Source organism: Micropterus salmoides, unplaced genomic scaffold (genome assembly GCF_014851395.1).
Source record: "Micropterus salmoides isolate LMB-PRFRI ecotype aquatic unplaced genomic scaffold, ASM1485139v1 Ms_hic_scaffold_17, whole genome shotgun sequence".
NCBI classification, from domain to species: domain Eukaryota; kingdom Metazoa; phylum Chordata; class Actinopteri; order Centrarchiformes; family Centrarchidae; genus Micropterus; species Micropterus salmoides.
Window position 1 is genome coordinate 24,705,742 of NW_024040817.1, and position 13,778 is coordinate 24,719,519.

Consider the following 13,778-nt stretch of genomic DNA (forward strand, 5'->3'; position numbering starts at 1 on the left):
GTCCTTGAAGTTTGCTTAATGTGAGAGTTAAAGGATCAAAAATAACCCAGAGATTCCTCACAGTGGCGCTGGAGGCCAGGGCGATCCAGATTAACTATCTTATATATCGTTATCTTTAGATAATGTGTCATGGAGGTGCTTGGATCCAGTCCAATGACTTTTTGACATTTTATCTGAGTTTAACATTAGAAAATTACATTATAGTTCATTATAGTTAATAATGCAAAACTCAGATTTGTATCACAAAGGATAACTCTTCATTTTCATGTAAAGAAATTGCTAAAGATTTCAGTTAGACAAACATGGCTCCACATATCTACTGAACCACTACGTTTTGGTGGTTGATCCGTATCTCTACAAGGTTAACAGTAGTGACTCACACACACAGGTCCTAAATATAACCCTGGATATGACCAGATAGATTTCAAGTCAATATACACCACTCTGTAAATGCAGATACCAGCATTCTTTGGTTAATAATTGTATTAGACAGGTACACTGATAAGGTTTATATGCACTCTAAATTGCTTAACAATTAGACTGCAGAAAAAAACATACCATGAAACGTGAAAAAGAAAAATCACTTCCTTTTGTCTGTGACTTTTTCATGATTGTGCTAAACATTAACCTCAACCAATGCATGGTTCAAAATTTTTATTTCAATTTTGAGAGGACATGGTCTGTACAGATTGAAATTATATGCTTGTACATCCCTGTGCAATAAACAATCTGATTTCTCAAGAACTGGAGAAGGTGTAACTTTAAAGTTAAGATAAGCTATGATGGGTGTTCCCTCTGACTGTAGAATGTTTCCTTCCTTCTGTCAAACAAACAACAACAAACTGACACAAAAACTGTAGTTATTGCCACCTTTTAATGCTTCGGATATGCTTGTTGGCCATCAGTAAAATCAAGTTTTAAGAGCAGCGATATAGTAAGTAAGCAACACAAGTCGTTTGACATGCTGAATAAAAGCGTCATCATATCACATTATACCATCAAGCTATGATGTTCGTGATGGCACACCATGTGATGCATTAACCATTATCAAGAAGGTTGCGCAGGTTGCTCAAACTTGCTGAGATCACATAATACAACACCAGCTGTAATGAGCTACTGATAACAACCTCATTTCCCCTTCCCAGGAGACACATTAAGGGTAAAGGACTCAGAGAGGCACAGTCCACCGAGACAGAGCAGATTGGATGAGAAAGGACCAGTAAAGTCTACAAGAAGCCATCATGAAGCTGAAGTTACCAAACCCACATCTAGATGACCGGATCCCTTCTCATGGGGACTTGGAGAGGATGGAGAAGGAGGAGGCAGGGGACAGGCCCAAATGGGACAACAAAGCCCAGTATCTGCTCACCTGTGTGGGCTTCTGTGTGGGTCTTGGCAATGTCTGGAGGTTCCCTTACCTGTGTCAAAGCCATGGAGGAGGTAGGATGAAACTGAGTGTTCTCTCTTTGAATTCTTTCAAAAAGGCATAAAAAACTAAGAGCTGGCAGAAAATGAGCAATGTCGAAACAGAAACACAAACGTCACTGGTTGTTCTCTCACAGTGTGAATTATCAAAGTATCTAAATGTGTCTGTTTTCAGTAGCTGAGGAGGACTTTTCCAAATCTCAGTCAGTCTACCAAATCTATTAAAATAAAATTATACATAACATCCATAATTAAGTCCAATTATTGCAGATATAACACTTAAACTGACACATTTGATTGGATTAATTCATTCAAGAATGAGGAATTCAAATCAAGAACTTTAGTGTATGGTTAAAAGTGTTGTAAGAGGTTACTAGACTGCAGAGATACAGTATTTGTGGTAGTCCTGTCTTAGTACACATTTTTTCCCGACATAATTTGCTCTTTACAAAGCTTGAAAATAAAAAACAAGGCCTTAAAAGACCTTAAAAGTTTCAAATCAATCAGTAAATCAAAAGGATATGCTTAAACAGACATTTTTATTAACACCAACTGCCAATTGATTGATTTTTCTTTACTTTCTTTCTTAGACGCCATGTAAAGTAAATGTGAAAGTCTATTTAACCACTACCAAGTCTAGGTAATAAAACATGTACCATGCTTTTTACAGTTTATGGGCATCCTTATGGGAACAGTTTTGCGAATGAAGTCCTCTGCTGGAATTTTTATTTACCTTTATTTACCTAAGTGCTGATTAAAGTCAATCACTGACCATATTGTTAACTCATTTTTATAATGTGAATGTTCCTAGGAGCGTTTATGATCCCATTCCTTATCCTGGTGGTCCTGGAGGGAATCCCACTGCTGCACCTGGAGTTTGCAATCGGTCAGCGCCTGAGGAAGGGTAGTGTGGGAGTGTGGAGCTCAATCAATCCGCACCTGATGGGAGTTGGTGGGTTAAAAAAAATGCACGTACATTAGGTTGTGTAGGTTTTTAGCCATCTTAGCCATGCTAGTAGCATGGCTCCAGGGATAGTAATAATGTAATTCTGTTGGTTGGTCCACTACTTTGGTCCCTAATGAAATATCTAAAGTATGGGATGGATTCACATGGAACATTTTACAGACATTCATGATGCCCAGAGGATGAATCTTATACTGACTTTGACATCCACTTACTTTTCCTCTAGCGCTACCATGAAGTTCACTTTTGTGGTTTTATGTGAAATGTCTCAACAACAGGATGAATTGCCATTAACTTTTGTACAGCATGCATGTCCCCCACATGATGAATAAGTACCATTTGGTGACACCTTAAATGTTCATCTAGTGTGTCTAGTAGTCAAAATTTCACTCTGCCCAAGACTTTGCTTTTTTACCAAATACCTGCAAAACTAATGGCATTCCCATCAGCATCAGCTGCACTTTGTGTTTAGTGCTAATTAGCAAATATTAGCATGCTAACATACTAAACTAAAATGGTGAAAATTATGAACATTACAACTGCTTTACATCAGCATGTCAGTGTTGCCATTGTGCACATGTAAGCATGGTAAAGTTAGCATTTATGTACAGCCCGACAAAGCCGCTAGCATGACCATGGACTCTCACTCTTTTAGTTTAAAAAAAGTATTACCCCAAGACTAATTGTTTCATTTTGTTACAGGTATTGCTTCCATGTTTGTTTCATTTTTGGTGGGCATGTACTACAACACCATCATGGCTTGGATCATGTGGTATCTGTTCAACTCCTTTCAGGATCCTCTGCCTTGGAGCCAATGTCCTCTCAATGCTAATAAGACAGGTATGCTTTCAAAGATATCAAGATGGCAGTCAGATAGGCTCCAATAAACCCACATCTGCTGTAAGGTCTGTGGTAACAATTCTTTACAAGGTTCCTGACATCCTGTTTATGATCCTAAGTTTGCCTTTTGCGATCGCCTTATCTGTCCAACGTAGGTCTAGTGGAGGAGTGTGCTCGGAGCAGCACTGTTGACTACTTCTGGTACAGAGAGACTCTGAATACTTCCACAGCTATTGATGATTCAGGAGATATGCAGTGGTGGATTGTGCTTTGCCTGGTAGCTGCCTGGACTCTGCTCTATGTCTGTTGCATCCGGGGCATTGAGACCACTGGAAAGGTCTGAAAGTCACATTACATCTGAGTAATCTAATGTGGGAGGGATGACTACTTTAGAGCATACGTGTGTTCAAATATACAAGTATATCTATTGGCTGATTTTGTTATTCTCTCATTTCTCAGGCTGTGTACATCACATCCACTCTGCCTTACCTGGTCCTCACTATCTTCCTCATTAGAGGACTGACTCTGAAAGGCTCTGTAGAAGGAATCAAGTACCTCTTCACACCAGATGTAAGCACTGATGAAACACATCAACCAACAAGTGTCAGTTAAATTAATATAGCGCAAATTGTTTAAAGCAATAGTGCAACAACTTCTTTCTTACCGTGAGATAGACAAGAAGATCTATGCCACTCTTATGTGTCCATTGATGTTGGGGTATGCAATTCTGGAGAAATCCAATTCCATGACAAATACCATGCTATAAGGTTAACAATGGCACAGCAAGTAATGTAACTAACGTTAGCAACTGAAGCTACAGTTACTGCAGTAACGCTAACAACAGAATCAGAATCAGAATCAGAAGGTGGATATGATATACAGGTACACATACACATACATGTATACATGTACACATGTACACAATGTGATGGAGCATAGTGCAAAGGATGCTGGAAAAAATAAATAAGACCTATGACCTTATGACCTATGGGAGAAAAGAAAATTGCATATGAATTAAAGAATTATTTAGGTGTAAATCTTCATCACACAATAGATAAAAGCTAATAATGAAAGTTTAAACACTGCCAACAAATTCTGAATGAAACTATGATAGATTTTCACTAATGATCCGACCATTTCAGACATTGAGAAATCAAATGGGTAATATTCAGTGTGTGTAAATTAACGATTAACTCCTCGTCTCGTTCTGTTGTGTGTCCTGGAAGATCAGACCTATGTACATTAAAATTCTACTTTTTATATTCTCTTTTAGGTCAATGAGTTAATGAATCCAACAACCTGGTTGGATGCAGGTGCTCAAGTTTTCTACTCCTTCTCCTTGGCTTTTGGAGGTCTCATCTCTTTCTCCAGTTACAACTCTATTCAGTGAGTAACTGCCTAAACTGATTACAATGTGTGTTATTTAATGTATTACAATGCACCATCTTTTGAACAGTTTTCCTCACAAGATAACAATTTCTTTGTAGCAACAACTGTGAGCAGGATGCTGTTCTCATTGCTATCATCAATGGCTGCACCTCAGTATACTCTGCAACGGTTATCTACTCCATCATTGGCTTTAGGGCCACACAAAAATTTGATGACTGCACGGGAGAGTGAGTTTCAAATTGTCCAAAAAAAAATAATAAGTATTTGGGATTCCATGATATCAAAATGTCTCTGCTTTTTTTGCAGCAACATCTTGAAGCTGATGAACGCCTTCAACTATCCTGAAAACAACATCACAGAAAGCAACTATAATGAAGTTCTGACCCACCTCAACCAAACAAATCCAGATATCATACAAGAATTGCAACTACAGACCTGTGACATGCAGGTTTTACTCAGTCAGGTCAGTAGATACCATTTGAATATTTTACCATTGTTATTAATTGATAACAATTTAGCTAGTATTAGTCTCTCTGACAAGTGGGTCAATGGCTGAAACAACTGGTGTTTAATCCATTTAGGGAGTCGAGGGAACAGGTCTGGCCTTCATCGTGTTCACAGAAGCAATCATCAAGATGCCTATTTCTCCCCTCTGGGCTGTCCTTTTCTTTGTCATGCTCTTCTGCCTCGGCCTCTCGACTATGTTTGGCAACATTGAGGGAGTGGTGGTTCCTTTGCAGGACCTCAAACTGTTGCCCCGAACTTGGCCCAAAGAAGTTTTCTGTGGTAATTTTCTAAATTTCATATTAAACATAAAATATATTTTCATGTCAGGTTTAGTATAATTGATCTAGACAAATGAGAGTAACGCTTTTTTATATTGTTTTTCCAGGCATTACTTGCTTAATCTCTTTGGGTTTGGGGCTCATATTTTCCCTGCGCTCTGGAAACTACTGGCTAGCTCTTTTTGACAACTTTGCTGGCTCTATTCCCCTTCTGATCATTGGATTTTGTGAAATGATCTCTGTAATCTACATCTATGGCATAGATAGGTGAGTCCATCCAGGATCCAGATTATTAAGTTTCCAAGGTAATTGCTTTTTTGCCACGCAAGCAGCTTTGTGTGTAGTGCTAATTAGCAAATGTAAACATGCTAAACTAATATGGTACACAACATTATACCTGCTAAATAACATGTTAGCACAGCGTGACCAGACATCCCCGTTTTCCATTGCATCTGTGTCCACAAAATTTACCCATTTTTAACTCTGCGTTAAAAACAGACAGACAGACAGATAGACAGATACTTTGTCCATCCCTGAAGGAGCAGGAGCAGCGGTTTACATAAAATAATGACGACAACGAGTGTAGAATGTGCACTGTGACTGTAAATCAGAAAAAGCTCTCCTTTCCCAGCCCAGTGGGGAGTCATTGTATATTTAATTGCAGTCGGAAGGAATGACTTCCTGTAGCAGTCCTATTTACTGTGGATCTGAAGGAGTCTCCGAATGAAGAGACTTTATTGTCAACTAGTAGTTTGAGCAGAGGATGCAAGGTGCAGTCCATCATTTTGAGCAGTTTTGCAACAACTCTAGAGGCTCCAGGGCTTCTTTGTGTCACTGGCTCTAAGGCTGCTGCCCCAACAGATGGCTGAAAGGAAAACTGTACAGAATGGTAAAATGTGCAACATCTTGCAGCACACAGTAAAGGACCTAAGCTTGCTCAAGAAGTAGAGTCTGCGCTGTCCCTTCCTGTAGACAGCCTCAGTGTCCAGTCCAGTCCAATCTGTTGTCAAGCCTCCACCACCCCCACCTCTTCTCCATGGATAAATGGTGTGGAAATTAGTTCTGGTCCTCCCCTGAACCCCCCCCAAAAAAGAGTCATCTGGACTCAGAGTTGTACTGCAGTCCACTGTGGTGCTTCCTGTGCTGCTAACCACCTATTCAGACACACATCACCTCAGTCGCACAAACTGTGGTCTATCTGTCAGATAGTCAATTAACTAGGAGGTTGTGGAGGTATCTACCTGCGTCTTTTAGGGCGTCTCCCAGAGTAGTATAGGCTGGATTGCGTTAAAACCAATAGAGAAATCAAAGAACATGATACCAGCCTTGTCTAAGTGAGAGTGGGCTCGCTGGACCATGTAGATGATGGCATCCTCGACACCCACCTCGGGCAGTAGGCAAACCACAGTGGGTTTAGGGAGGTGGTCACCTGAGGTCTAAGATGACCCAAGTACAGTCTCTCCGGGACTTTCATCATGTGGGATGTTAATACAGCTGGTCTATAATCGTTGAGGGCAGATGGAGAGGAATTATTTGGTACCGGAACGAGGCAGAATGCCTTCCAAAACACAGGAACTTTCTCCTGGCTCAGGCTTAGGTTGAAGAGGTGGTGTAGGATCCCACATAGCTGGTCCAGTGAAATTGTAAGACACTGAGATGCGCCAACTACTTTAGCAAATGAAGAAGACGCAGCTAGCAGTCCAATCAACAATAGCCCTCAACATAGCCTTGACTCAACATAACAACACCAAATGGAACAGGTTTAGTCAAATGAACCAGACAGGTGCTGGTGGTTATAAACATAACAAATGTTTTACTTAATGTAAATGTTTCTTCTCACCCTCCACAGTTTACTACATAGGTTACTAGCTATAGGCTACTGTGAACAAATTGACTGCATTTAGAAGAAAGGATTACAGCTTAACAAATTCAAGCTAATTTGCCGAAGACAGCAGAACAGCAAAAACTTAATGTTCTTTCAGTGAGGACTGAATGAGAAATGTCAGAGGCAGATTAGGGCTGGTCATGCCCTCGCCATATTAAGATTCCCGACCAGGCAGCATATCACTATTCTTCTTCTACGAACTACTTGCTCATGCTAGTTTTAGCCAAAACATTGTGGATTTTGTTATTGAAGATCTCTGATGTGATGAACTCTGATATGGTCATGGTGTCTTTTGAACCTCAAAAGTTATTTATTAGGTTAAATGTTTCAGGAAAATTTAAATGATATAACTCATATCAAACCCAATGCTTAGCAAGAAACACCTTTTCAACAAGTCCATTCAATCACGTGAAGCTGATAATTCCTGACAGACAGACTCTGACTCTCTCTGACTTTAATTGTCTCCACAAAAAAAGGTAATGGGAGAAATAACAAATCATAAAATGAAAAATAATTCAGTAACACTTTCTATGAAGGTCATCGTAATAATGACTTATGCATACATTTATAAGGATATAATGCGTCCATAAGACAATATAACAATTGCTATAATCACTTACAAACATGCATTAGGCGCTATAGCAAAGTTTTATTAACGTATTATGACCTTTTGATTTAATGTTTTATAACTAATAGTAATACCACTTTATCAATCAATGTGCGCCAAGAATCTCCGACCATGTTCCATAGTACATTATAACCACCGACTCTGCCTCGTTATAAATACACTTCAGTCATAATTTAGAATTAGAGACATAAAATGGAATAATAGCTTATAGTAATGTTTAAAGTTATATAGCATGTCTTTGTTTGCTTTAAGTAAAGTGTTAAAATCCTGCGCAAAATGTATTTCACCTTACGTAAAGCAAACAATTACGTGTTATAAGGTCTTATAATTTGTCATATGGTATTATATCCACCTGTAATATATTATACAGGGATAGATATTTTAACACTTTACTTAAAACAAACAAAGACATGCTATATAACATTATTACATTTTATATCTCTAATTCTAAACGGTCTAAATGGACTGAAGTGTATTTATAACCAGGCAGAGTCGATGGTTATAATGTACTTTGGAACATGGTCGGAGAGTCTTGGTGCACATTGACATAAACTGGTATTACTATTAGTTATAAAACATTAAATCAAAAGGTCATAATACGTTATGAACTTTGCTATAGCGCCTAATGCATCTTTGTAAGTGATTATAGCAATTGTTATAATGTCTTATGGGCGCATTATATCGTGATATAAATGTATGCATAAGTCATTATATCAATGAAACTTCTATGAACTTCATAGAAAGTGTTACCAATAATTCTAATAAATGAAGATTGTTGTTTGTGGTCCTTTTATTGTTCAGACCTACAATGAATACATTTTTAAGTAGATGTTGAATCAAATCAAGTATAAAACTTGAGTGATACACTTAAGTTTAATCAGCACTCCAGTGAAAAGTCCAGTGATGTTGCGATGTATCTGATGAGTCCACAAAGCTGCAGCTTCTAATCAATAACTGACATCCAGTAAGGGGGCATGTCGGCTAATGAAGGCTGCTCATGGCTCTTAAGAGATCCTGTCTAGCTGCTTGATCCTTGAAACAGAAATATGAGCTTTGAGATGGCCCACATGACAAGAATGACTTCCGGAGGAGCAAGCAAATATCAAATGAGAGACTGGGGAAAAACCGACATGTAAAGCTGCTGCCAATAGTAGTCAGATATTAAATTATTACTGTTGAGACAAAACTGCTTGATTTTGATGAATTGAAAGGAGAAACAGCAGAGGAAATTGCAGCTGAGGTTTTTGTGGTCATCAAAATATTTAACCTGGAAAACAAATGACCAACTTTGGAGGATTGAATAGGCTGGTAGTACCCAATTTTATCAGTCAGCCTAGTTACCATGGTCAAAATATGTGAAACCGCAATGGTCCCCTTTTTTTATTTCATAGATAATAACAGTGAATATTTTAATGACACAATGACCGTAGAACTGGAAATGCCCCCGGTTTTCATTTTATAAATCTGGTCACATTATGTTAGCATTGTCAATGAGAGCATATTAGCATGCTGACATTAGCATTTAGGTAAAAGCACGATTATACAGTCAGAAAGCTGCTAGCGTGGCTGTAGACTCTTTCTCTTTCCCCCGTTTATATGTTAGGACACAAGGTTAGTTTGCAGACTAAAGTAACAGAGTGGAATTGCATTTCCTTGAAGGCCAGGGCAGAGCAGAACACACACATGCTGCATCATTCACTGTGTCTAATAAAAGTACAAGGTCATCTTTTATGGCTCTTTTCATAGGCACTCAGCTGACATTATGTCTCACTCTTACTGCTTCCAAACAGGTTTAACAAGGACATTGAATTTATGATCGGCCACAAGCCCAATATTTTCTGGCAGGTGACATGGAGGGTGGTTAGTCCACTCATTATGGTTGTCATCTTGGTTTTCTACTTTGTAACCCAAATCACCAAGAGTCTCACCTATTTGGTCTGGGACCAGAATGCGGTAAGTGTGCTAATCCCAATTGTTTAAGCATTATGACCTTTGTAGATGAGATTTCTTAATTTTTTCTATTTTTGATGGTGGTAAAAATTGACTACGACAAATTCACCACTGAATGCTTTTTCTTATCATTGATGATGGTTATAAAACAAACCATCTGCCGCATTGTGTGCTGTAACATTGTAACATTTTCCCTGATTGGTCGTAGGAGAGCTTCCCCACCCTCGAAGCCCGTCCATTCCCTCCCTGGATCTATGTCATCATCTTCATCCTGGCTGGAGTTCCCAGTTTATCCATCCCACTGTTCGCCCTCTTCAAATTCATTCACAGTAAATGCTGCAAGCAGAAGGACTACAGTGACAATACAGTGGACACTATCTCTGCCAAAATCCAAATGAATGACAAAATGAAGTTTTAGATAGCGTTTTCTTTAAATAGTTAATGAATGCGGGCTTTTTTATTGTTGTTTGTATATTATGACATGACTTATTCGTTCATCATGCCCTGTACAGTGACCACACAGGTGACTACTGATTTTTATCTGTAAAAAAGTTGAAAAAAAAAAGGAAATATTTTCTGTGAAATAATGCTGTTTCGGTGAGAGGGTAATTGTTATTGCTTTTTGGACTATTGTAATATTAGTTGGCTGCTGTGTCATTATTTTTTACATTTAAGAGTATGTTCTATCAAAGACAATTTTGGGAAATGCTCTTATTTGCTTTCTTGTGGAGCGTTTGATGAGAAGATTGATAGTACTCTAAAGTCTGTGCTCTCAATATGAAGCTACAGCCAGCGGTTAGCTGCTAGCTATGTTTAAAGGTAACAAAATCCACCTACCAGCTAACACGTAATATCTGTTTTTATAATAATAATAATAATAATGATATAATAATATTTCTTTAATCTGTACAAAAAACAAAGAGCCAGGTTAAGCCAGGCTAACTGCTTCCTTCTGTTTCCACTCTTTATGCCATGCACAAATATGTGTATTCTCTTATTATTGCAAGTTTACTACATGCATGTGTCTAGTATACAGAATAGGATTTTTAATATTTTGTAAATAGTATTCAGTGGAGGAGCTATTTCTTGTTAAACCTTTAAACATAGGACTGTGAGTATGTCTTGAGTTTTAATGCAAGAAGTGAAATACATTTATGGCATCAGTGCTTTTTAGTCCAATTTTGTTTTCTGTGATATTGGGGGGGCTATTGTAAAGATTTTATGTTTTGTGTATATTACATATAGTACTGCACTTATACTGCCATAAGCTGAAAAGTTGTGACCTGTTAATAATCCTCTCACCAGTTGCAAAATTAAGTGGTTAATATTTAAATTATATATGCTATTAAAATAAATCATGTGGAATATCACAAGGTTAAACTTTTTTATGGAGCCATTTTATCGCCAGTTTAATTTCCTGTCTTCACACTGACATATGGTGATTTTGAATAGACCTTTCAAAATAAAAAAACTTTTCAGTCCAATAGCTTGTCACCTCTGTATGACAAGGATTGGCCTGCTTTTAATTTTTTTTTTTTTAAGGATCTTTATTTATTTTCAAACATGACAGAGTACAGAGCAATTCCAAAAATACACATCTAAATAGTCTACATATCACACACAATTATTCAACCAAACACAAAATGATTAAAACACAACCTATACATTAATAAAGTGCTTACCCAACAGTAGAAAGTGCCAGGTGCTAAAGTGCTCAGTGTCGCTGCTCGGGGGGGCTCTTTCCCTCGTAAATCCAGTGAGCTCCAGGGGAGAGACTGTGTCTTGTCCAAAGTTCTCCTTCTGCGGAGTTCGGTCAGAATCTGCCTCACGACCATGTCGCTGTCTATGATAGTCTGGTGTATACTCATGGCGCATCTAGTTTTCCAAAGTTTTTGGCAAACGATGCTGACCAGTTAAAATAGTTCTTTTTTCTTTGTGGGCATGATTTCTTCAAGAAGTCCATATGTAACAGATCTATAATTACGTATGAAAGAGAGGCCAAGACCATCTAAAATGTTCCAGACCTCCTGAGTTCTATAGCAGTCCATCAGGAGGTACTGCTGTGTCTTGTCCTCCTCACAATGTCTCATTGGACATTCTTTTGTTTTAACAAAGCAACACCAGGACACCACCGCTCTTACTGGGAGTCTACTGACTGACATGAGCCACCAGGCATCCCGAAGGCTCTCTGAAAGTAACTTCAGAGACCCCATCGCCAACCGCGTAATGAATAAAACCCCCATATTTAAAATCGTTAATTTTTATGAAAATATGTTTGCTGCTAAAACCCACCCAGTCTATCTGTAAGTGCTGGTGTTGTGCAATAAAATTCCAGTAAATTAAGTTGTAGTAGGGACCCTGTCTGGCCCTGCCTCATCTGTTATGCCATTTGACAGGATCACCCAGCCAGAGAGCGTTCCTGGAGATGGCTGTGGAAACATTTTTTACAAAAGCTATCGTGAGGCGGATACCCAGATCTACGGCAGCTAAACCTCCGTATTCTCTGCTTTTAAAAAGCAGCACTTGTCACCGGGGTGACGTGTGTGTGTGTGTGTGAGAGAGAGTTTTTATTATGAATTATTTTTGTGCTTCATTGTTTTCTATTTTTTAATAGACACTGGCATTGGTTTTATAAACTGTACTGGTCTGAGCCTCATGTTGTTTCGGTGCTGCCCGTTCCCCAGAAGAACCTTACCCAAATTAAGTTTTAATTGTTTCTTTTAACTAGCCGACCCGCGAGCGAACAGCCGCGCGGCGGCGGTCACACTTGGCGTTGTCGGCAGGATCTGCTTGGGTTGAGCTAGCTGCTACCGTTCAACATGCTTGGTGACGAACCAGTACCGGGACCGGCCGCAGGGCCCCAAGTCCCCACAATGCCTTTTGTAATGTGGATGCCATGGCTGCAGAGATTTAGCGGGGAGGGCTCTAGTGTTAAGTTGGGGGAGTGGAGGCCCCAGATAGAGATGATGTTGAACTTCCAGCCACTAAATGACTTACAGAAAGCAGACTATGTGTTGGGGTTTTTAGATGGGATTGCAAGGAGGGAAGTATTGACCTTGGAGCAGGCTGATAGAAACACACCTGGGAAGATATTTACTTACCTGAATGGGTTGTATGGAGATGTGACTCCAGTGGCTGCACTGAGAGCTCAGTTTTTTAATTGCAAGCAGGGACCGGACCAGTCGCTGAGATCCTCGACTGCGGCAGAGAGACGACAGCTTGAGGCATGGGGACCTCATCCTCCGGGACCAGTTTGTCATCGGATTACAAGCGAGGCGTATTCGACAAGATTTACGGCGTCAGGTCAGAAATTATCCCAAACTTTCTTTTGATGCTGTCAAAGGCGAGGCACCGGCCCTGGAGGAGGACCAAGAGGAACGTTGGTCAGTACCTGTCTGTCACGTTGAGCGGCCGGTGTTGGACACCTCAGCAAAGGTAAAAGACTGGAAACAGGAACTCAAAGAAGAGATCCTTAAGGAGGTCAGAGAACAATTAGCTGATAATACAAAAACACTGCTAGAAGAGATGAGGACCTTGAATGCTAGACTGAGTGTCTCTGAAAATCCTCACCGGCCCAGGGCTTATTCCGGTAGTCTGGCACAGCCGAGGCAGGTGATGAGACCCCCTGTAAGTTATCCCAGATTTCAGTGGAGCAAAGATGGCCGTCCCCTCTGTAATCACTGCGGAGAAGTAGGGCACATCAAGCGATATTGCACCCGCCAGGGGTCAGCACAGGATTGTGGCCGGGATACCCCATAGTGATCAGCTGAGTGAAGGACAGCAGCAGCAGCTTCAACAATTTCTAGGTAAGTGGCAGCATGTGTTTTCGGCAAATGATGAGGATTATGGCCGCACAGATAATATCAAACATCACATTCCAACAGGTGATGCAGCCCCCATTAGGGAGAGATT

General features: G+C 39.6%; 1 protein-coding gene across 1 annotated transcript; it reads left to right on the forward strand.

The window, feature by feature from the left end:
- The first annotated feature begins 903 nt into the window (after positions 1-903).
- On the forward strand, positions 904-10,715 carry LOC119908142 (sodium-dependent neutral amino acid transporter B(0)AT1-like). Its single transcript, XM_038725894.1, has 12 exons — positions 904-1,440; positions 2,237-2,377; positions 3,092-3,229; positions 3,385-3,566; positions 3,689-3,799; positions 4,503-4,615; positions 4,717-4,845; positions 4,925-5,081; positions 5,200-5,404; positions 5,511-5,670; positions 9,707-9,869; positions 10,075-10,715. The coding sequence occupies exons 1-12, from the start codon at positions 1,242-1,244 to the stop codon at positions 10,282-10,284; spliced, it is 1,908 nt and encodes a 635-aa protein (XP_038581822.1). The 5' UTR covers positions 904-1,241; the 3' UTR covers positions 10,285-10,715.
- Positions 10,716-13,778: the final 3,063 nt, after the last annotated feature.